Genomic DNA, 25,737 nt, shown 5'->3' on the forward strand with positions numbered 1-25,737 from the left:
GGGCAAACTTTCTAGTATAGAACCATGACATTGGTTGCAACCAGAGGTGTATTATTCAGCATATTATGAACACATGCAGCTCTCCATTCAGAGTTCTCACACTCAAAGACCTGATTTTAACTGGCAGCAGCTTTTTATACCCAGGTCAGCTAGACTGCACCATTCAAATGGGTGTGTTCTAAATACAATTATTACATTAATTCATACATAAACACAATTAATAAATCCCTTTAACCCACCAGATATAAATATCCCTGAATACTACTTATATATTAAAATGATTCCTTCTTCACACTACAACATAATTAGCAATTACAAACACACATCATAATCTCCCTCTGCTATCGTGATATGGTCCAGCCCAATCATACTGGAGACAACAGAACAACAACTAACTTAAAGCCAAGGTACATGTTAAGGATTAAATTAGCAACTTAATATTACATACACATTGCACTCGGTATTGCACTTTCTCTTAAATATATTGTACTATAATACTGTACATGCACTTCCCATCTGGATCATGATAACGGCCAACATTTTCTGCCTATCTCCACAGCTGGAACGCATCATGCCGAGTGGCCACCAGCTCAGCTGGACAGGAAATATTCACTTTTATGTGGTTGCGAAACTCTTCAACTGGAGTTTTCAAGCTTCCTCCAGAGTTCCTCATCCCATCTCTCTCTCTCTCTTTCACTGTTACTTTCACACACACACACACACACACACACACACACACACACACACACACACACACACACACACACACACACACACACACACACACACAGCTGTAAGAATTACTTAGTTGAATGAATCAAATCAATACAGTACAATGGGTATTGCATAACCTTAACAATGCAAACCAACTTGCATTGTTCCTGACTTGCATCATTCCTGAAAAGGAATAGATTAGCTCACGTAATATCCTCTTATTTCCTAGTCCTAGAAAGATTACATAATAAATGTTTGTGGTTGGTTATGTAATGCTTCACTAATTGAAAATAGGCCTACAGTTTGAAATGCCAAACCATGCTGCTGAAAATTCTCTGCCAATGACTTGCACAGCTAGTCCCTTTGTTTTACCACTATGGTGCATGATAGGCCTATATGTATAAAACAAAGGCCTATATGTATAAAACAAATAGGTACACCCGTCAGCATATATCTAGCCAAACAGAAGTAGCAAATTAAGGCATCACTATCTATGGATTTTTGCTTAAAGAGTGGTACATCAATTATCACTTTTAGCCAGGCTAGTTAAAACAGATTTTGATTATATATTATCTATTTTACTTATGGACCCCCTGGAACCCCCCAATGACCCCTGGGAGTACCTAGACCCCACTTTGAGAACCATGGCCTTTAGGGTCCTCAAGGTCTTGGCAGGAAGTGATGTAAGCATGTGATAAAGCTCTGGTCGTCACCCCATCTTCCTTCCTGCCTTGTCATGGAAACTTCTTCACTAATCTGTCACCAGACAACATGGATTCTTTTGATATGGTCAATGTTTTATTACCAGCGCCTCCAGCTTTGAGTTTCACTTTCAAGCTTTGAGTTTTATATTGACAGAATTTGACACCAAATCATCTTTGTTGTCCTCTGTTACAACCTTTTTTAATGTCTAGGAGAACATCACGGACTGACCATAACTACCAAAACGTTCTAAATCTTTACAAAAACAAGTAAAGGGTGCTGAAACAGCACTTACCTTACTAACCTCGTAAGCCCTATTTCATAGGCTATGTGAGCTTGTCCTTATAGAGCTGCCAAAAAAGATGTACAACAAATGGGTTAATGTGGTTAAGTTTATTTAATTCCAGAAATGGAAGCAAATACGGCCTCAGGGTCTCCAGGGCCAGAATAATTAACACACACGCGCACACACGCACGCACGTGTGCACACACACACACACACACACACACACACACACACACACACACACACACACACACACACACACACACACACACACACACACACACACACACACACACACACACACACACATTACTAAATAATAATAATAATAATTACTAAATAAATTTTCAATTTTCAATTACGCTCTACAGAATCAAACACAAACAATAGAGCGGCTGTCTTGGTATGGGAATGTTCTTTGTTTGATCCCCACCCCAAGCCTCTTATCTCCTGGCTGACACTTGAGCAACACTCTTGCTCAAAGTATCCTTGAGAAGACACTTAACCCCAAACTGCTCCCAATGAGCAAGTTGGTGTGCCTTGTGCGGCCTGGCAGAGACCATGTCCAACTCCAGGCATTCGAACCATGGCTGAAGAAGCCAACATTTTTTTCCCACACGGTCATGTGCCCAACTTTGTTCCAGCATCTACAAACAATAGATGACCTTACAGTACCAAGGCAGCAAGCCAGTTTAGATCAATTGTTTCAGAAAACACTTTTCTATTGGAGATGAATACAGACTGTTTTTAGGGTGATGGGCATTAAGTAACTGTTTTCATACGGATAAACGTGTGACAGCGAGGCACATAATATATTGCTGCCGTGTCACTGTGTGTCTTCCAGTGCTTGTCCTGTCCAGTGTGTAACTTTGCCGTCCAAACCAAACACAGCACTCATCCTCTGGAAACTTCCTCAGTTGATAATGGGTGATAAAGATGGGTCTGTGTGACTGCAGGTCACCTCAAATCATGCCCCTCATGTTTTCACACTGCTTTTACAAGGATAAGTCCAGCATACCCAGACAAGCTTAGACGTGCAGGCCACGCATGCACACCTTGTTGTTCTTGTCGTTTCCCTTCCAGTCATACCCATGTTTTATCCTTGTCTACTAACTTAAACACCCAATTTCCGCTTTTCTCTGCCACTGCGTATTTGTTTGAATCTGTCATACATTGTTTCTGCTGTGAGAGTACGGTAGAGGTGGATAAGCCGGGATAACAGTTTGGGAACAGTTTGGATTGGTCTTAAGGAAGAAGCTACAGAAAGAAAGAACAAAGATACAGTATCAATGTGTGCCCTTGCCCCTTAGCTTAGAGGAATGAAGGAGGAACCTATAAAGAAAGAAAGAAAACATATCTCATGCATCCTATCATAATACAGTAGAGTAAGAGAACAGAACAGGGTAGTGGTGGAGTCCTAAGTGGCTGGATATATATTATTCATACCCAAACTAGGTCACATTTTAAAGCTATGGACAAAATGGCCTATATATTTTATAATCTTAAAGAGAATCTGAGCATGGCATGCACATTGTCAAAAGTGTTTCTAAAATCATTTATTTAGAATATCGCAAGTCAACATTATATTTATTATAAACTTTGCAAATGATAAAAATGTATACATACATACATCCTTCCAGACATGACACAGAAATATTTACATTTACATTCAAAAGGTCTTCTCCGTAGAGTTGTTTAGGAAAGTGTTGTATGTAACCTGTATACTAGAAATACTGTACATCAATGTCAGTGTTCATCTCAAAATACTGTTGCCTCGTTTAGCTAGCTTACTCTTAAATACAAATATATTTTTTCATAAAACACAACAAAGAAACTAAAAGTAAACTCAAAACCAACAACCCTGGTTCTACAATAGTGATGTTCCAGACGGGGGTCTATAACTCCTATAAGTATCCATTATTTGGCTCTTTCTGTATTTTGCGTAGACTGTAGTTCGTCTCATTGCAGAGCTGTGCTACAGTGGGGGTGCATACTGCATACGTTGGTTTACTTGGTTAGACTAACAGTCCGACAGGCATTAGTTCGACAACACCGTGGCTCCCGACATGCGTGGCCGGTTACAACTAACCCGTGACTCCCGACTTGCGTGGCAGGTTAAAACTAACCCGTGACTCCCGACATGGGTGGCAGATTAAAACTAACTTGTGGCAAGTTAAAACTAGCCTGTGGCTTCCTGTGAGGTTAGGTTTAGGGTTGGGTTTTGGGTAGGGTGTCGGACTAATGCTTGTCGAACTGTTAGTACGTCGGACCACATTGCACCCGCTGCAGTGCAGGCCTCACTGCTGCGTGTCGCAGCCCAGGAGCTCCAGGCGCAGGGCGATGTCATTGTGCCAGCCCCGCGGATGGATGCGGAGGTGGCGGCCAAACAGAGGAGGATCAAACCTGGTTAGGGCCTCCTCGTCAGGGTCGTTGTTCCCAAGGAAGATCTGAGGAAGGAAGGATGTGGAGAAAGAACACAAGATGAGGACAGAGGAGGAGAGTTGAGGATAGAGCACGTAGAAGAAGAGAGGAGAGGTGACGAGAGGTGGAGAGAGGAATGCGAAGGACAAGAAGAAAATATACAATGTATAACGTGAGGAGAGAAGTGTGTGTGTGTGTGTGTGTGTGTGTGTGTGTGTGTGTGTGTGTGTGTGTGTGTGTGTGTGTGTGTGTGTGTGTGTGTCTGAGACATACCCGTTCTCTTTGCGACCCCTCCTCTAGCACACTGCTCCACGAATGTGTGTCATCGCTGATGGTGACCGAGAACTCTGTCACCATCATCTGGGTCATTAGCGACCAGGCCCCTTGGGTCACCAACCCTGTTATACGCTGCATTTTTAACAAGTCAACTTGCAGCCACTCATGAGGATTGTTATTCTGGAGCAGGGAGAGAAAGGCAGAGGTTCAAAACTTGCAGAAAAAGAAAAAAATAAGCTTAATTAGCCTTAAGTAGCCTAAATTGACCTTTTACATAAGAAATGTAGATTGCTCTATATAAAATGCAAGACAGTTTCCAAGAGAGCGACAGAGTCAAATAAGAATTCCATTACACAACAAAGGAAGAGGTGTAGTGTGACCCGTGTCCTGTTATTTGGAAACAAGGGAGGGACACACACGTAACGTTGCCATACTTTGGCTTGGTTTCAACTGAGTACAGTTAAAATCTTTGGCTCTGTTTTAGTGCCATAATATTTGAGCACTTCAGGATATCCACTTAGAAATGAAACATAACCTGCATGCTGGCATGACATCACATCACTTTACAGGCCCGAGCAGCTAGTTATTTCACTACTTTGGCTCTTGGTTTCCTTGTCTTTAACCATTGAGTTGAAAACAACCCACAGTGACCCTGCCCGTGATCCAGCAATCACAAGTCTGTGTGCTGCTTGGCTTGTGACCTTTAGCAACATAACAGTCTGACAGGAGCACAAATCACACTTCGACCACTCAATGCAGGGAAGTGTGAAAGTGATAAGCTGGGGAGGAAAGCACTGCAGGATCATTTAGACTAGCGTAGACTTTTAGAGAGAAGAGAATAATGGGTGACTGGTGAGCAAAACAAGCAAGGGGAGAAGGTCATGGGAGATGATTGCAAAGTAGATCCAAAGTAGAGGTTTTGATTGTGTCCTCAATGTTACATGGTGTAATATCACTAGTCACTACATCAGATGTTTGGGGCAAAGCAAAAAAACAAAGACAATAATCAGTGTGTGTGTGTGTGTGTGTGTGTGTGTGTGTGTGTGTGTGTGTGTGTGTGTGTGTGTGTGTGCGCGCGCGCGCGTGTGCGTGTGCGTGTGTTTGCACCTGTGGCCTCCAGGCATTGGTACTGCCCTCCATGTGGAGGCGAGCGAGGGCAGGGCTCCAGGTATGCAACCATTTGGAGCGGAATGAGGATGCACTGAAGCTGCTGTCAGGTAAACCCCTCTGAAGACCCAGAGGCAGAGAGCAACCTGGTGACATAAGCACAGGGTAGAATAGAGTCCTTTATTATACAAATGCCTTCTAAATTAGGCCATGGGCCAGAGCCCAGAATTTCATGAAAAGGAATAGATTCTGGTGGCAAAAAAGCCCTGATAGCACTACCAACTTGGTAGCTTTCTACCTGTTACCACCACTTTTATATAAGAAATAACAGAAATTCTCATCTTTTTTCCCCCCCTGAAAATCAACATATTCAGAGATAATTAATCATATATATCATCATCATCACTTGCATGTGCATCTATGTGGTCTCCTAGATCTTCAGGGGCATTCTGGCAGTCCTTTAACCGACACATCTGGGTGCACTTCAGTCCATTTACAATGCAAGCACAGTTTGGAGCACTGCATGACTTGCGGCAGTCACAACCGAGCAGATTTAGCACAGTTTCTGGAGAAGGTAATCCTGTCATCCATGTCCAGTTGGTTCAGGGGTTTCCATTTTGGCTTGAAAGCTGTCGCCATATAGCTGCCTGGTAGTTGGCCCGAAGTGTGTGCTGGCGTAAACTGTCAGGGCATGGTGGAAGCTGTGAGGAATCTGCTTCTCCTTTTTTCCCCACAGAACATTAGGTAACGACATTCATTGATGTCTGTGCAATCCGTCTTCTCTGAAAGGTAGAGGCGGCATGTGAATGCCTCCATCTCTTTGAACTGTTGCTCAGTCATATCAAAGGTCTGCCCAAGTTCCCCAAAATACTGCCTGAAATTTGGCATCTTCTTTAGGAGGTTCATGGGTTTCACTTTCCCTTTCCCAGCAAAGGCACTAACGGTGTCACAGCCTGTAAAAGCATGAATGCCAATGAGGGAGGTGCATACGTCAATCCCATGTTGACTTGCAACTCCCCTGATGTCTATATATTGACAGCGTGCTGATGTTCCTCTTCGTTGATAACGAATGGGGGCACTGTAAATTGTGACCAAGGCTTAATGCTATGATAAGAATGTCTGTATCATCTGCAGCTATGATTACTAATCATTCAATCAAGACTAATCATTGTGTATATTCCTGCACTATACCTGCATTGGTACATAGAATTTGATCTATTGAAGATTCTGACCTTCAAATGTACATCATTTTTGTTTTGATTGTATTGCTGTATTGTTGTATTGTTCTTTCTGCTTTCGCATTTTTAACGCATGTTTTCTCATGCCAATAAAGCCCTTTGAATTGAATTGAATGGAATTACTGCCTTATAGCCTTGGTCTGCTGCATGCTTGGAATGAAGCAGAACCCTGGTATCTGCCTCTTCATGATCCGATGCCAATTCTGGTACAACTTCAGTGATTTCCCTCGTTACGCGAAAACATTCTGAGCCACTGGTGATTTGGGGATCATGTTTTCTGACTTCCTGATGTTATCTAGAGAGGGGGGCCAGTTATTGTCACATTCATGTGCTAATATATCACTCCGTAGGTGAAGTGCTGCCTTTGCTAGTAATGCCGCCTTGTCTTCTAATCATATCACATACTAGTTTATCCATGGACAGATTGTGTGGGTATAATATCACTCTTCCATTGGGATCATATATTATCTCCATATCACTTTTAAACTCTGTCTTAAGAAGAAAAAAAGTTTTTCTTTGTTGATTGAGTAACGGTAACATTTCATATGGGTTATCAACATATTTCTCAGTTCTGTTAGAAAAAACGCACGGGGATTTTGAATTATATCAGATCGTATGTACTCACAGACCTTATTGAATGCCATTGCTTCTATTTCTGAGTACTCATTACTTTGTGCTGCATCAGAAGTTTGGGAAGACTTGGTCTGATCTGTTTTGGTGTACAATCGATAACATGTTCTGTGAAAGTGCACCTCGGCACCTATCGCATTACGGCTTAAGGCAGCAATGACTCTGTCCATTTTAGAAACAGCAGCCTCGCGTAATGCACAGTCCGCTTCCTCTGTGACACATTTTATTAAAGGTTCCCGTGTTTTTGTGCCTTTGATATATTTCTGTACTTTTTCACATACAATACATACTTTCTCATAAACAGTTGAGCTTGACCCTGGTTGTCTAATTGATCGTCGTATTTTAACTTCATCATTAGATGATGTTGCATTTTCGCTGGATTGTCGCTGCACAATGGTGTCTAAATCTCTTTTCATTGTGAAAAATGTCCTGCACTTAGCATGATATTTTATTTTGGGGCAAGTTATGTGCAATATCCAGGAGGGGCTGAAATTCACGGATCTGGGCAGCTTGTAATAACGTAGCCCATGAATTTAAGTCTCTCGGTTCTACTAATGGGGCCATTGGAGATTCCAAAGAACAACACAGTCAGTGGACTCCTGCCTATTGATTACTGGTCTCTGATCTGGTTCCATGCTTGCTTGCTAATGCTTGCTAATGCTTGCTGACTGGCTTGCTCACTGCTCTGTCTGAGTGGAGAAACAAATCTGAACTCCAGTCAAACTGGGGCTTAAATAGGGCTGGCTTGATTGCAGGATGATTGTCTCCAGGTGGTGTCCACCTGCCAGGCAGGAGGCCCAGACACGCCCACTCCCAGAACTAGTTCAGACTGTGAGATGCTCAACAAACATCTAACATAAATTACTATCAGTGAAATGAAAGATATTAATGATATTTACATGTGAACAGTAACTTGTAACTTTCTGCAGGGTAATTTCCCAGGGGTGGGGGATCATTCTATGCCATACTTACCTACTTTTTGTTTAATAATTGTTATATTTCAACATCAGGGAGTCTTTTGGGTACACTGTAATGCTAAATGCAAGTCTCTAAGTCTAAATGTAATATGGTGGGAAATACATAGCCCATTTTGTGACCAAAGGAAAAAACGAAAATACTAATTTGACCTATTTTTTGTATAACTTTATTCTATATTCCCAAGAAGAACCATTTTTTGTCATTACAATGTTTTATAATTCAGTCCCCATCAATTCCAGGCATATTTTAATGTATTAACTTGTATTATAAGGTTATTTCTCATATAAAAGTGGTGATAACAGGTAGAAAGCTACCAAGTTGGTAGTGCTACTTTTGTCTTCAACATTTGTGTCAACACACTTTTGTCTTCAACGTTTGTGTCAACACACTTTTGTCTTCAATGTTTGTGTCAACACACTTTTGTCTTCAATGTTTGTGTCAACACACTTTTGTCTTCAACGTTTGTGTCAACACACTTTTGTCTTCAATGTTTGTGTCAACACACTTTTGTCTTCAATGTTTGTGTCAACACACTTTTGTCTTCAACGTTTGTGTCACCACACTTTTGTCTTCAATGTTTGTGTCAACACATACTTTTGTCTTCAATTTTTGTGTCAACACACTTTTGTTTTCAATGTTTGTGTCAACACACTTTTGTTTTCAATGTTTGTGTCAACACACTTTTGTCTTCAACGTTTGTGTCAACACACTTTTGTCTTCAATGTTTGTGTTTACATAGACCCTCAAAGCTGGACATATACGCCCCTCAAAAATTAAACAAATGCTTTTCGTTTTAATGGGTTAAACTAGAGCGAATACCTGCCAGAGTCTGACAGAGAAGTATTAGCTCCAAAGTGCATTTAATTGGTTACCACCAGCTTACGTTTCATTGGGAGCTTGCTCCAGTGTGTGGTCTACATTTTTGTTTTGTCTTCTGGCCAGCACCTGGGATTTTATTGTTTTGATGTGTGTGCTTTGTGAACCTTTTCCCACAGTCTTACAGAGCCACTTCAAATGTAAAAATTGTGAGGGGCGCCTCCTTTAAACAAACATCGTATTCTAAACAAACATTTAAAAAGTCCATAGACTTGGCTGCCATATGACGTAATTCCCGAAACCTAAAAAAAACGACACTTGGATCACACTGCGACACACGCGTGGCACGGAGAAACAACAACAACACTGACTGTGTGGCGTTGGATGCGAGTGCGCCGCAGTCGTGTGAGATTCTAGTACTGTACATTATCTTTTGAAAACATAAACTTGATGTGGTCTGTAAAAGAATGTTTGAAAGATTGAAAACATCATGGTTTCACTTTAAACTCACTGTTGAGATCGCAGCCTAGCAGCTCCAGCCGGAGGGCAGGGTGTCTCACAAAGTTTAACGGTATGATCCTGACGTAGCGAGCCACGATTGGGGATGAAAGACGGTTGTCTTTCACCTTGGAGCCATCCATGCTGCTTTTAAAGGGCTGAAACCAAATGATAATACTTTTTTAAAATCAGAGTCAGAAATACAATTCGTCGTATGTTGTTTTGTTTGCCAAATATATGAGTGTCAAATAATAAATGATTGTAACAGCCAGATAGACACACAGATAGACGCACATAGTTTGGCCTGGAGTGGTTTCCCCGGTAGGTTCTCCAGCTCTCCATGTCCAAGCTGTAGGAAATGGAGAAGTGAGTGATGAAGTAATCTCTCAGGGAAGCCCGGGCTCCTTGGGTCTGGAGACCATGGACAAGAGTGGGCTTCTGGAGATCCACCTATAGGTAGAGACACACCCACAGATGTACAGACTAGATCAGAGTGGGCTTCTGGAGATCCACCTATAGGGTCTGCCAAAATCTCCCGGAGGGGGCGTTAACATATGTGTCACGTGGTAGCGGCCGCCATGTTGGCAGGCATTTCTGCTTTGTTTACATTCAGCGACCATCCGTGTGCGTTCTAATTTTAAAACACCAGAGGGAGTTCAACGAGCTCGTTCCTGGCGAGAACACAGTGAGCCAACACCAGGATGGAAAGAAAAAACGTCGGCCTCTACATACCTTGCTTACAAGGACAAGCTTAACTTTGAGGAAAAGGAGCGTTACCTGAACATGAACAAAATCAAGGATATTGACGGTCTCGACCCCTATGAACACACTGACTGAACAGAGGATTCGATCTTCTATCACCACTAATGCGACTACATTTAATGCTTGTCCTTGTAAGGTATGTTGAGGCCGACGTTTTTTCTTTCCATCCTGGTGTTGGCTTACTGTGTTGTCGCCAGGAACGAGCTCGTTGAACTCCCTCTGGTGTTTTAAAATTAGAACGCACACGGATGGTCGCTGAATGTAAACAAAGCAGAAATGCCTGCCAACATGGCGGCCGCTACCACGTGACACATATGTTAACGCCCCCTCCGGGAGATTTTGGCAGACCCTATAGGTAGAGACACACCCACAGATGCACAGACTAGATCCCACGCATGCACAGATACAATACTATTCAAATCAAATGAATGCTGGACAGAGGACAAACCACATGTAAGAGAAGAGAATGTCAAACCTGTATCCAGGACTCCTTGTTTTTACCCATCCAGGCATTGATGGTTCCAGACAGGTCAAGCCTAGCAAGTCTGGGCTCCCAATTACCTGAACACACGCACACACACGCATGCACGCACGCACGCACGCACGCACGCACACACAGTCACACACACACACACACACACACACACACACACACACACACACACACACACACACACACACACACACACACACACACACACACACACACAAAGAAAGACACAATCCATATTAGTCATGTTTTCAGCCTTTAGTGAAGTTCCTTAACTGTCAGTTAGCAGGTGTGTGCGCGTTTGTATGGACTCAGATGTCTGACCTATGTGATTTGATGCAGTGATCTGGGAATCTTCAATCCGTCCCGACTTCATTCCAAGAGGCAAGACACATCCTGAAAGTCAAAGCATGGGATTTCCTTTCAATGTTACTACGCATCACACTTCTGAACGTACGCACTAGTAGTCACTCGGAAACATTCCAAGATGTGCGCATACCAAGAATATTGAATCAGATGTACTGATTCATCACAGGACTAGTGGGGAAACTCTCATAGAGGTGACTAACACCAATGCTTGTCCCATTTTTCAAGTCTTTGGTATGACCCGGCAGGGGATCGAACCCCGACCTCCCAGTCCCAGGGCGGACACTCTAACCACAAGGCCACTGAGCTGGTGGAGTAGTTCATCCAAAGAATTACACACCCCAAGCAGCCTTGAATTTATGGAGATGCTTTTGGTTTTGTCGCATTCCTAAGCCAATCATTTTGGCATGGAATTATTTCAGGAGCTGCAGCAGTTTGTGGGCAGAGTGTCCCACGGAGAGTACTATATGACTGTAACGTAATGGGAAACACACGATGCAGCACTGCAGTAGAGTGTTGTTATGTCAGATCAGTACAATTGCCTAGCCTGGTTTCCAGTCTGATTCGCTGCGTTCTGTCAGTAGCGAAGTGACATTTAGCCTGGGTTCCAGCCTGATTCGCTGAGTTCCGCGGATCTGAAATTGTCACTGCCCTACATTTTCAGATCCGTGGAACGCTGGAGCGAATCAGGCTGGAACCCAGGCTAGGAAACATTCACGTGAATTTGTTCACGGAATTCATAGAACGCAGCGAATCAGACTGGAAACCAGGCTAACAATCGCCCATGACTCTCTTTTATTCATAGTTTCCAATGATAACAACTCCTGTTGCCACCAATAAACCTTCATAATGGCCACTGGTAGCCGATGACTCAAAGTGTACCTACGTGGACTGTAGACCAGTAATTTAGCCCTCATGCCAGCCATCTGGTATTCCCCAATGGTACACTCCACCAACCAGGTACCCACCGTGGGGGGTCTCATCTCCACTGTGCCGAACACACCTGGAGAGGAAGACATATAACTTAAAACTTAATTTAATATTCATATGCATGTATGTGTAGCCTATGTAAGTACATATATGTATAGTTGGCTACATGCTATACTTATCCTATGCATGCATTACTGCATAATATGCTTATTATTATAGTGTCTGTGTAATTATGTGTGTGTGTGTGTGTGTGTGTGTGTGTGTGTGTGTGTGGGTGTGTGTGTGTGTGTGTGTGTGTGTGTGGGGGTGGGTGTGTCTGTGTGTATATGTTGTTTACCAGGGTAGAGGTTGTAGACCCCCATGCGGTGTTCCTGGTCAGTGTGAACACTGAAAGGCAGACCATGGAAGTGTACAGCGTGGTACTCTCCATCACTGCCCACGTTTAGAAGGTGCCACCTGACTCGCTGATGCTGGGCAACCAACAGACCAGGAAGTGTCTCCGCCACATAGCCATTTATCGCTAGGGAAACAAATGGTCGGTATTTGTGTGAGCAAAACTCCACATTTGATAAACTAATAAACACACAAACTTACTGTAGCAAATGCAGACATTCAGACAAAGTATAGTATAGTATAGTAATTGCAGTATAATGTATTGTACAGTAACAACAACAATAGAGGGTATGCGCATGCATAAAGTGAGTGGCAAAGTGTTTCGTCGTTTAATGCAATCAGATAGGACTTTTGTGTTAGGAACTTAGGATGTACGTATGGGCTGTCAAGGCCAGAAAGTAGTTTTGTTGTCACTATAGGCGTTCCTGCATAACTTCCGGGTAGGAAGTGCAGTCGCGCATATACCCTCTATTGGAATATGCGTTCATTTTAAATATAATTTAAACCTCTATCTACTTCTCGTTAAATGTTTGGTCCCTAGACAATATGACTCGACCATCCACCTGCAAACTTGTTGCTGATCTGGAACAAGGGGTCATCGGGGTTGGCCCGGCAGGGCGGGGTGCAGTACTTTTGCAGGTTCTCTTCGAGGTACCAGCTCTTGGTTTCATCAAACGTGTGGAAAAGCAGGGCGTACTCCTGGATGCCAGGCTGCAGCTGCAGATGAGGATGTAGGGTACCGGGCTTACAGATGACCAGAGGACCAATCAGACCTGAGTGAAGGTCCCTCTCCTGAAATATGGCACAGCAGCAGCAGAACGATAGTAAAGTGAAAGAATGCAGGTGGCGTGTATGCCTGTGCATGCAGAATGCTCCTACATACGTACAATAAGATTACGGAAATGAAACAGGCTACACAAAATGCAGGCACAGTCAGACACACACCTTGTCCACAGTGGAGTAGTAGGCCCCCGCCTTGCAGTCAAACTCTGAGCTGGTGGGCCCTTGTTTACGGGTTATTCTCCAGTTGTAGACACGTGCCTGCCCGGGGGGCACAGCCTCCCCTGGGAGACCTGCTGGGATAGAGGAGGACTGGGCTTGGGCAAAGCCAGCCCCCTGGCTGCGGTCATACACGCCTTGGAGGTGAAAGGAGTAAGGCCGGGATGCCTTATTCTTAAAGGTCACCTTAAAATGAGACAAAGGGGAAAACTGCTCTTATTTTTTTTATAAAGTAACTCTGTAACTGTGAACTAATCAAACGGAAGCATTCCTGTACAAACTTTAAATGAGACAAAAGCTTTCCCAAGAAACAAGAAAATAATGTTTTCTTGTATATTATTGTGCGCACACACACACGCACATGCACGCACGCACACACACACACACACGCACGCAGACACACACACGCGCGCATGCACGCAGACACACACACACACGCACGCACACACACACACACACACACACACATGCACGCACGCACACACACACACACGCACGCAGACACACACACACGCGCGCATGCACGCAGACACACACACACACGCACGCACACACACACACACACACACACACACACACACACACACACACACACACACACACACACACACACACACACACACACAGTACAGAGTATACATTGTAAACCCTACTACAGCCTGGTTGCTACTCACAGTAAGAAGCCCATTGATCTCGGCCCTGATGATGGGTCCCATGATTCCCTGATGTTCCTGAAGCTCTCCTGGGTCAACAGGAACAATAAAGTCTTTATCCCAGTAAGCTCTGAACACCACCTTCTTGTATTCCGGTAGGAACTTTCTCATTCCACGCCGCATCGCTCTGAGGAGGTGAGATGATGGTGAGAATATGCACTGCGTTATATTGCTTTCCTGATGACATTTTGAAAATCACTTTTATGCAATGGCTGTGAGGGATTTTGTTGTCGTTGTTGTCCCAAATCTATGCCCAAGTGACCAAGTCAGCTTCCCACCACACTGAATTCACATGATGTAGCTACCCTTACTAACCCAATTCCATTACTAGTACGGTAGTACCAGAGAAACAAATCATCTCATACACACAGTAGGACCCACTTATAGACTCCTACAGAGCTGTATCGTAAAGATGCTATGGTCGCTATAGGGCATTGGTTCAAAAAGTGGGGTCCGGGACACCCAGGGGTCCCTTGGGGGTTTCCAGGGGGTCCCCAGGGGTCCCCATAAAACATATGGCTGTTCAAAAATAGCAAATATTCAAGCTTGTACATCTGCTGTTTATGAATATTTTGAAAAGAATCTCGAAAGTATTGGATGATTTTGCCACGATGGTTTAACACAAATCTTCTCTTCTGGGGGTCCCTGGCACAAAACATTTTCAGATATCAATTCGGGCATCCTTGGCAAAAACAGTTTGAGGAGCACTACTTTAGGGAACCTAGGGTGACATGTCTATCAGACCTGGGTTTGATGAGTTGGTGTGGGAGTCGGATGCCGTAGTCCCAGGTCACCTCCTCAGCAGCAATGTAGTAATTGTAATATTTGCTGTCTCCAGAGCGGAGGTCCAGGAACTCTGTACCAAACACATATGATGTGCTGTTCTCCTGTAACACAGGTTATTATATACGTGTAGGTGAGAGAAACATCTTTAGATTGTTGAGGCTGAAGTCAAGATCTAGCATATGACTATGGACTATGACATGATGACACATGAAGATATAATGATCGCACACACCTCTTGGTCGAAGTCATCATATTCCAGAGACAGTGATATCCTCTTCTTCTGTTCTGTCTCATTACCATCTGTGACGTTATAAGGGTCCAGAGGATCTAGAGGATCCATTAGCAGTGGTTCACGTACAGGCTGAATGTGGTTGTGTAGATCCAGATCCTGATCTTCCAGAGTCAGCTCCCCCTCGTTCAGCCGGGGAGCCGAGTGTAGTAGGATCTCATTGCTCTCATCCAGTTCTCTCTTTGTCCAGTTCTTTCCGTTCAACCATTCACCGCTCACTTCATCCTGGTCCTTATTGGCTTTCGTGTCACTCCCATTTCTCTCAGCCTCTGGTTGGTTCTCTATCTCAGCTCCCTCGTCCAGGTCCCCTGCTCCGGACATTACGCTTCCACCGTCCCTGTCCTCGTGTCTTCTTTGTCTCCCACCTCCACGTCCCTCAGGGCCATTCCCATCCTGGGGAGTCCACTCTCCATCTCTATCCAGGTCCTCCAGGATGTCCATCGGGATTCCTCCATCGGCCACCGACTCAGTATTGTCCTCTTCTGACGATGTAATGTTCCTCATTTCACACACTGTCCCTTCTCCATCGGTGCCATCGGTGCTATTCGTTGTTTGAGTTATGTTATGGTTGGCCAGTGGTTTATTGCACATCTGAACCGTCACAGAGTGGTTTTGTGATCTTCTGCTCCTCGGCATTACAGGTATCTTATCAATATAGTCGGAGATTGCATCCTCATCATATTCATTATCAGTCAGAGGGAGGTATTCGTCTCTGCAATGTCGCACTGTATAGCGAATGCTCATCCCCCGGCTTTTAAGGCTGCCATCAAAAGCACTTATCTCCCACTCGCCTGAGAGAAGAAAAAGACAGGAGTATCAACAAACATACAAACACAACATGTTCTGCACTGATACACATTACACTCTTCATGAAGGCAAGCAGACTATTTCACAGATTGTCAAAGTGTGGGCTGTGGCCTGCAAGGGGCTGCCAGGGTGGCTAATTGGAAAGAGGGAGAGGGAATCTTAAAGAAATGCATGTACATTATGGTATGGTGTGAAGTGAGGGGTGCTTTTATCATCGTACATCATCACAACGTAAAATAGACACTATGCCTATTTGCTCAGACACTGATGTAAAATTCTCCATTCATTGTCAATGGGAATTTAATGTTTGTGTAGACACTGCCGATTTTCTCCACACTATACCACTTCTCGGTCATGTTATACCGACGCAAATAATATTAACGAGATTTATATTCATAGCCAATTAACCGATTTGCTCAGACACATATGACGTAAATTCTCCTTTCATTGTCAATGGCATTTAATGTTTGTGTTAGCACAACAAGCCGATTTGCTCAGACACATATGACGTAACGTAACTTCTCTTTTCATTGTCAATGGCAAATAAATGTGACACGAGTTAGGACAAAGAGCTATATATAGGAGGGGCTAAAAATAACTCTTGTGGAACCTCACCTGTTAGCTCAGTCTCCATCGGAACGGTCTCAGCAGTCATGGGAAATAAGGTGAGGACAGACTGGTAGACGCTATGGTGCTCGAAGGGGTTTCCTGTGAAGTATATGGAGAGGAAGTCGCTCTGGGTCCCCACATTGGCCACATGCCAGAACATGACATCACTCTTACACATTGTGAACTGGCGCCCGCTGAACATGATGCCATTGACACCTGGAAATAGATACACAATAGATACACGATAGATACACAAGGAATACAAGAGAACAGACTCACTAGTACTGAAAGTACATTTAACCTGTTTGTGTAATATCTAGATTCTTTGTTGGCCCTATAATTGTATCAACAACCTGGTGAAATTCATTCATTAATTTGTCGATTATCACATAATCACATTGTAAAGATAAATAAGCGACAATTTTACTAAACACTTTTAAATGGGAATTCTATCTACATAGTATACCATTTCATTGGTACCGTATTGATGATATATAAATCAAGAAAGTTCTAGAGGGATTATATTATAAAGAATATTCCATGGATGATGACTGATGAGCTTGGATACTTACTGTAAATAACATTGGAGTTGTAGAAGGCTGGATCAGTGGGATTTATTTTGGAGGAATCCTGGCTGTACTTCTGAATGTTTTCATTGATGTACCAACTTCTGTTTTCATCAAACGCTGCAAACATCAGACCCCTTTCTTTATCGGAGCCCAACTATGACAGAACATTCAGTTATTTAGAAACAATATCTAGTAGTACTAGTGTAGACAAGACAAGAGATTACATTGTTGAACTCTTTAATTTGTGGAACAAAATAAATGTAAAACTAGAAGAAGTGCCTGTGATTCAAAACAAGATATCATCAACATAGTAGATACAGTTACAATAAAGGCAAAGACTGTCCCAGGAAATGGCAGTTCCTCTTTGATATGCCACAACAATGCAGCAAGGAAAAGCCTTCTATATTTGCAACTGAACATCATGCAAAAATATCTATATAAAATTATCAACACACATTGTGATAAAGTAAAACTCGGAAACTTTCGACCCACAACAGGTCTTCGTCAGGTGTGATACCTGTTGTGGGTCGAAACGTTGTTCATTTCAAATAAACGACTCTGGGAGCCCTAGAACAGTGTGAGGACCTCCTTCCTTTTCCCTGTACGTATCTTTTTGTTCAGCACCTGAAGATTTTCTTTAGGGATGTGCGTGCTTCCCATGGACTATATTTATAAAGTAAAACTCCTCACCAGGCGTCCCAAAGTGTCAATGGCCTCATTCCTGCAGATAAGCAGGGTGCCCACCAGGCCTGAGGCCAGGTCTCTCTCTGGGTTGACGGTACTCTGGTACAGGTGAGTCAAACACTGCGGGTCCCCTGCCAGGGGCCCATCATCAGGGGTCAACCTCCAAACATAGTCGAATGTCCCATTGGGGGGGACTCCCATGGAGCGAAGGGCTTTTTCTGCTGCTGCTTGATTACATAAACAAATGGTCAACTATCTAACATTTTCTGTTCATCTGTAAGTTTTATAGCAATTGGATTTTGGAAAACAAAATAGTAGAATATCACCCTTGGGCCTTTTCCCACCCTTTGTTTACTGAATATTGCTTTACAATATCAGTGTTTTACAATATCAGTGAGTGCAGTAATGACCCCCATAGCACTCATAAGAATGTTTATTGGAAAATATTTTACTTTACCATTTGAAGATGTCTGGAGTGGATGGATCCTGGTTAGTCCATTGGGATAGATATTAAAAGGCCGACTGGCAAAGTTCTTGAAAAAGATCTGGAAACACAATTCAAATCCCATTTCAAGGACAGCACCCTTTGACATACATGATTCATTTATATTTATAATAAATATCTAAATACGTCGAGCACTGCACTCCCTTGATGCATCGCCCATTGCACAGGTCGGATTTGTGGTTCTGGAGAACCGATCTCCATAAATGGGCATAATGGTCGGATTGCCAGTTCTGTACAACCGTCTATCCAACCAAGTCACTCAATTCGCTCGGATCGGCTGCGACGTGTGCGCTGAGTTTGAAGTCGGACGGTTCTCGAGATACGTGAACTACAGACAGGCGTACGTACGTACAGCGAATTTGTGCATTTATTGTAAGATTATTATCTTGTTGTGATATAGTATTGTTTTTGTTAACAGTGTTGTGGAACATGCCACACAAACATTTCACTGCTTACGCTGACTGTTGAGTGAGTGAAAATAGAATCTCAGGTCCATTTGGTTGCATTTGCATACACTACAGGATCAAATGTATCAAATAGAAATGTCCTACACTCAATGGTAACAGGATCGAGTTTGGCTCATGCACTCACGTGGAACTGATCGTTGACCTCTCCTTTCAGCATCGGGCCAAACAGTGTCGGGCCAGGGGTCGTCCTTTGGGTGAAAGATGCGTCTGTGTATTCTACATACACCACCTTCTTATACTGGAAGCCCAGGTGGTGGGGAGACATGGGGAGGTACTCTGACACCAGCTCACTGAAACAACATGAGGGGAAAGCCACAGCAAATTCACAACCATGAAGCTATCGTAACCTTATACACCGTAAAATCCTGTTTTACAAGGTCCACATACGTTGGTACAGTATGTATACTCTAAGTTACAAAATGCCTATATATATATTGAAACACACTTCTGAATAAGGAGGGTTGTGTATTGCTAAACCAGGGCTCATTTAGCAAAATATGTATTTTGATTACGAAATGTTTTCTTGTAGATATTTTCAAAAGATCTTGCAAAAACATTGAAAAAAGTTGGGATATTTCTTTTCAAACATGATGGGATGGCCAGATACATAATTATTAATTTGGGGGGACATGAAAAGGTTTGAGAAGCACTGTGTTACTGTACCTAGGATGGAGGCCAGGAGCGTAGTCCCAGGTGATCTCTTCAGCAGCAATATAATGCTCCCAGGTTTTAGACTTGGGTCTGGACCTGACGCCCGGCCGCGGCTTCTTGGGCTTCAGGAAGTCGACAGTTTCGAACATGTCGCCTCCGTTGCCGTACTCGTAGTCCTCGCCGTAGTCCTCGCCATCGTGTTTGACGTTGCGCAGGTCGGGGCCAGCCGGGAGGACGGGCTGAGGGCAGTCCTCTACCGTGAAGAAAGCACTCATACCAGCTGGAAAGCAACAGCAACAATTATAATGATCATGCTAATAGTAATACATTTTACATTTTTAAATTACTGTTGGAATGCTGTAAATTTGAAAGTTACATTTTTTTTACAATGAAAGACCAACCATGTTGGTGGGCATGTATCTGACAGCTGACGAGGAAGCGTCCCAAAGTGGTGGGTTTCATCTCTGCAGTGGTGAAGGTCATAGGGGTCATCTCCACCGTCACCTTGCGATGGCTCATCACCTAGAAAACCAAAGAATTAAGATACAGTAGTTGTAAATTAAGTAGGACGCCAGAGAACCATATATGTCAAATAAAGAGTGTTGTACGTTTACATCTGTTTACAACTTGTACAGACAACGTTTTGAACAGTGATGTGAAGAACACTGGAATGTCAGTCTGAAATTATTACCCCATCAGCCCATGTTAGAAGGTTTGGGGATGAAGCAAGGAGAGGCAAGGTTGAGATGGTTTGGACATGTGCGGAGGAGGGATGAAGGGTACATTGGGGGAAGGATGCTGAAGATGAGAGGAGAAGAGGAGGTTTATGGACGTGGTGAGAGAGGACATGCAGGCGGCTGGAGTCACCAAGGAAGATGCAGAAAACAGAACCAGGTGGGAACAGACAATTCGCCGTGGTGACCCCTGCTGGGAATTATCCAAAAGCAGAAGAATAAGAGTCTGTAATGACCTGTAGAGAGTGATCCTGAAACTGGATGGAGTGGATCTCCGGAGCTGTGCCCATTCCGATCAGATGCCAAAACACATGATTGCGACCCTGTCCTTTACACATGGTGAGACCTATGCACGTACACATGCACACACACACACACACACACACACACACACACACGCACATGCACACGCACACGCACACGCACACACGCACACACGCACGCACACACACACACACACACGCACACACACACACACACACACACACACACACACACACACACACACACACTTATAAATAAAAAAATCCTGACTTGGACTTTAGCTCTTCCTTGAACCTGGACTATACGCACCTTGAATAATGTCCTGCAACCTGAAAAGTATATATAATGCACACACAGTACACAGCAGATGCTATTGCTCAGGCCTCACGCACCTTATTATCTCATGGGTACTATGTGTAAATAAAATATGTTTTTGTGGAAAAGCTAAGACACCCTTTAGTTGTACCGTTTGTGGCAAAAGCTTGTAAATATCTACGGGAAGATTCACAATGCTGAATGCTGTGTAACCACCCAACCGGTTCCCAGGACCACATGGAGGTAGTCTCGGCACCGATTGAAGAGTACTCGGATACGGATCGCTGCAACGTGAAAGCATTGAATACAGTTGAATGAGGTGTACTCGGGGTGCGGAAGAATCAAGGCCAATGTGAATCATTGTCCCGTTTCGGGGAACGGTTTGAATCAAATGGACTCTGCCCTAAGACCGAACAGAGAAGAATTACGGTACACATTTAACTCTAACCTCTGTGTATCTTTTCACTATCCTGTCTTGGTGTAATGAAGGAGCATGTTTTATTAACCCATTTTGGGCAGGAACCCCTTTTGGTGTTAGCATTATGTTATGCTTTATCTATTTAAAAATAGCAGATCTACAAGCTCATAGCGAGCTTGTAGGTCTGCTATTTTTTTTTAATCGTAAAGACTTACCAGGTAAAGTGGAGTTGACGTAACCATTGATGGTGTGGTGCTGCTTCCTCCCGCTGCTCTTCTTGTACCTCTCTCTGCTCCTCCTCTCCCCGACCTCCCCGTACCAGCTCTTGGTTTCGTCGAATACAGCAAAAAACAGGATAAATGCATTGCTTCTCCTCTGACCGTCCTCTGTGAAGGCACCTACACACACACACACAGCTTCTGTAAATTGTGCATTTATATAGCGCTTTTATCCAAAGTTTGTGTGCATTACATTCACCCATTCATACACTGATGGCGGAGGGAAACCATGCAAGGCACCAACCTGCACATCGGGAGCAATTACAAGTTCAGAGTCTTGCTCAAGGACAATTCGACGCCAACTCTGGGGGAGCCCGGGATCGAACTGTGAACCTGGCGGTTCCCACATCCAAAACAATTCTTAAAATTGATAAGACTAAGAATCACTGGTCTACACACACAATCACATGCACACACACACACACACACACACACACAGACACACACACGCACACACATGCACACGCATGCATGCACACTAACTTGATTTGCAGATGAGCAACGCTCCGATGAGTCCTGAGTTGGTGTCTCGGACCACATCAACCTGAGATGAGTAGGAGTAAGTGAGACACTCTGGGTCATTGATGGTGGGTCCATCTTTAGGGCTGATGTCCCACACATACTCATAGTATCCACCAGGAGGAACGGCGTCATCATCCTTCTCATGGCCTGCTGTGGAGTCATCATAACCTGCTCCTGGAAACAGAAAGACAGAGAGGGAGAGAAAACACATTACAATTTACAATTCAGGCATTAAGCAGATGTGCCTAATCCAGGGGGATTTACAGTAAACAGCATAGAGAGACAGTGTAGTGCCTCAGTAATCTAGGATCATAGGTAAACCAAGAACCTTAACAGTCTTAACATTATAATATTATGTACATTGTTGAAACCTGGCATTTTGTCTAAATGACATGCTATCTAAATTACATTTTAACCTTTGCATATAAGACTGCATGGTCATCAAGGCTAGGACAAGTGCTACTGGGCAGTGGTGACAGATTCAGTCATTATAACAGCTTTGGCACTACAACCAGTAAATTGGGATTAAAACCTCACACAGTGTGTGAACTGAATCCCATCACATCGCCGGACATGCAGAGTGGCGTTTTTCCCCGATTACAGTTAATCATGGTATTAGAATCTAGCCCTGGCCAGGAAGATGGCAGCTCGTTTACAGTAATGTACTGTAATGATGGCATTAGAGCAAAAGCTTTTAAGCTGGGATATGCTCTCATAGTAGCATCCATGCTAATTCTTTCTGTAAAAGGTGTTAACGTAACAGACCCCGTGAGAACACGACATAAGGCTACACTAGTGTATATTAGCTGGCTATGGTTTTCCCCCACTTTTAAATGTGATATTTGGGAATTGATAATATGTGATAAGAATTGCATTATTTTACACAGGTCCAATCACTTGATAGATAGATCTCATGCTGTAAAAACAATCTAGAGGCTCTGAGCTCATGCCATGGTTAGTAAGTAGCCTTGGCAGGCAGTAAGTGGTTCCAGAGCCATGTGGTTTAGAAGCCTATCTCTTTTTTCCGTAGCATGAGGCAGCTGTACAAGTACGTCCCCTCCCTGTACATGGCACTTATCCCAATCCAATACAGTCCATACGTCCCCTCCCTGTACATGGCATTTATCCCAATCCAATCAAATCCAATCCAGTCCATGTTGCTATGTGTGCTAAACAAAATAAGAAAACTGAACAAACTGAAGAAAGCTTCTCTCTCCCTTGGTCTCTGTTTCAGGGTCTGGCAAAGGATTTGAAACTTCATCAAAACATGTGTTTTCGACATCTGACTCATGATCTGGGACAATAAATAATAAATTGCCTTGTTCCTGCTGACTCGCCATACAACAAGAATTTCACATTAAAGAGACATACGTGAGTCAAACATTGACTCAAGAAAGTGAAAGTCTGGACGGCTGTTGACTCATCAATGGTAAAGTAAAACACGGAAAGCATATTAAAAGGATCAAAACATACAGTATCTAAAATATATACAAAATATATAAAATGAGTGAAATTCTGAAGAATTTCTGTAGGCGTTTACTTTTCACCTTCAGACTGCTTCCAGTAGGTCACTCCAACTGGGCTGATGCTATAGGACTGCGAAGCCAAGTTCTTGAAGTGGACCACCACTCTCTCACCAGCCTGGGCATGGATCACTGGGCCCTGGATACCTGCAGCAACAACAACAACACACATTTTAGAGATTAGTGTGTGATTAGTGCATGTCCAGAACTCGGTTCATTACAGAGAGACAGCAAGATCGACATTGTCGGTCCCTCCTGGAGGAACATCAATATGTAAATTGAACTGAGGGTTTTAAATTTTACATTTCATGTACATTTTCCCTGGATCTACAGAAGCGCCAGATTTAACATTTCAATTACACTGTACCATAGCTCAGACTCACTCCAGCTATAACGTGGAACACTTTAAAGGTATTGCATTTAACTGATTGGACTTTACAGTACATTTCTAATGCTGCTCTTTTATAGAAATACTTGCTACAAAAGAGGATAGCATAGCTGTAGTAGAGAAGACCTACTGTACCTGCCCAAGCAGGCCTAGGTTTGGGGGTGGTGTAGGTAGAATCTGTATACTCCCGATAAACCGCTTTGATGTATTTTTGAGGAGTATCCTTGGTCTTGCTCCTAAAAATGAATACAAATAAAATAAAATATAATCATAATCATAGTTCAATTAAGTAAATGAAAACGATCACAAATATACAGGGTTTCAACAGATGCTTCAAGGAGGATCATAAATGCTGGTGCTGTAGATTAATCAGTGGTGGGCAAAGGACTCAACCCCTGTGCTTGAGTCAAAGTAGCCTATACTCCTGGTCAAATATTACTCAACTAAAGTGAAAGTTGCTCTTTAACATTTCTACTTGAGTTACTGGAGTACTTGCTTTTAAATATACTTACGTGTTCAGAAGTATAGGCTACATGCTTTTAGAACTGTACAAATTACAAATTACAATCAATCAATGCATTACAGCCAAAATTCAAAGAGTTTGCAGAACAAAAATCTACAAGATTTACAAGCTCAGTGTGTCGTGATCTTGGAGATTTGCTATTTTCATTATATGAAATAGGGATTTACTGGTTAATTAACTTCTTCCCTTCCAGAAATGTACTGGAGTCAAAAGTAGGCTACAATTGAAATGTAGTGGAGTGAAAGTCATAACATAAATGTCCAAAGAAAATATGTAAAGTGGGCTAGATACTTTCTTTCTTTTTTTAAACTTATTGTAGCCGTAGCCTACTTATTGCCCTAAGGTTCACTTTATTTTGTCTTACAGTAATAAGAGAATCTTTTGGTAAATGATGGCTATTTTGTTTAAGTCCACCAAATGGCGAGAACAGAATAATACATTATATGAAGTTTGAACCATTTACCTTTGGTCAGGCGCTGTGTCGGCAGTGTCCAGGTGGATATAGTCCCATCCGATTTCCACAGCAGCTATGTAGAACTCCCTAATAGCTGATGGGGGCTGCAGCGCCCCTCCAAGCGCACTGAAGAGTGGCAGCAGCAGTGGAAGTAGCGCTCTCATTGCAATGTGCACACCTGTTGTCTTCTTTTCACTTCTCTGCTACTGTGCGAGAGGCGAGAAATATTTAAAGGGATCGTCTGACGCTCTACAGCGGGCGGGAGATGGAGTATTAAGTGGGGGCGTGTGCATGTTGTGTGTGTCATCATGAGTTACAGGGGCAGAGTAGAGAGGCAGAGAGAGAGAGAGAGAGAGAGAGAGAGAGAGAGAGAGAAGAAAATAGGAAACTAGAGGCTTATCCGTTGTACTCCCAGCATCTCACCACATCCTGCATTCATTCACTCTCTATACTATACTATACTCCTATCAAAACATAGTTTTGGGATAATATCAAACAAAAGGAAATGAAAAATACCATTATACATTTTTGCAGCCCTGTAGCCTAGACATAAACCAATATAATATACAGGGTTTATTTAACCTGGCTTCATCGCCCCCTTGTGATAAATATGAACTGCTGCAGAAATTCAG

The 25,737-nt window shown here is 43.1% G+C and overlaps 1 protein-coding gene across 3 annotated transcripts; it reads right to left on the reverse strand.

The window, feature by feature from the left end:
• Positions 1-3,272: 3,272 nt before the first annotated feature.
• On the reverse strand, positions 3,273-25,320 carry f8 (coagulation factor VIII, procoagulant component). 3 transcript variants are annotated; one of them, XR_013964751.1, is made up of 28 exons: positions 25,115-25,320; positions 24,264-24,364; positions 23,765-23,887; positions 22,179-22,391; positions 21,633-21,815; positions 20,657-20,766; positions 20,088-20,208; positions 19,699-19,966; positions 19,160-19,325; positions 18,521-18,608; positions 18,070-18,290; positions 17,383-17,533; positions 16,817-17,026; positions 15,338-16,185; positions 15,064-15,206; positions 14,281-14,446; positions 13,553-13,792; positions 13,171-13,399; positions 12,552-12,734; positions 12,171-12,287; positions 11,243-11,314; positions 10,904-10,989; positions 9,961-10,116; positions 9,680-9,824; positions 5,507-5,652; positions 4,397-4,579; positions 3,806-4,149; positions 3,273-3,760 (listed from the first exon to the last, which is right to left on the reverse strand). XR_013964751.1 is itself a non-coding variant. In XM_080774212.1 (27 exons), the coding sequence occupies exons 1-27, from the start codon at positions 25,267-25,269 to the stop codon at positions 4,000-4,002; spliced, it is 4,971 nt and encodes a 1,656-aa protein (XP_080630338.1). In that variant the 5' UTR covers positions 25,270-25,320; the 3' UTR covers positions 3,273-3,999. The 3 variants fall into 3 exon arrangements, 2 of the variants coding, with proteins under 2 accessions (XP_080630338.1, XP_080630337.1); XM_080774212.1 differs by having other exon boundaries at positions 3,273-4,149; positions 18,070-18,287; XM_080774211.1 differs by having other exon boundaries at positions 3,273-4,149.
• Positions 25,321-25,737: the final 417 nt, after the last annotated feature.

Source organism: Protomyctophum bolini, assembly GCF_963924005.1.
Source record: "Protomyctophum bolini genome assembly, chromosome: 10".
Taxonomy (NCBI): domain Eukaryota; kingdom Metazoa; phylum Chordata; class Actinopteri; order Myctophiformes; family Myctophidae; genus Protomyctophum; species Protomyctophum bolini.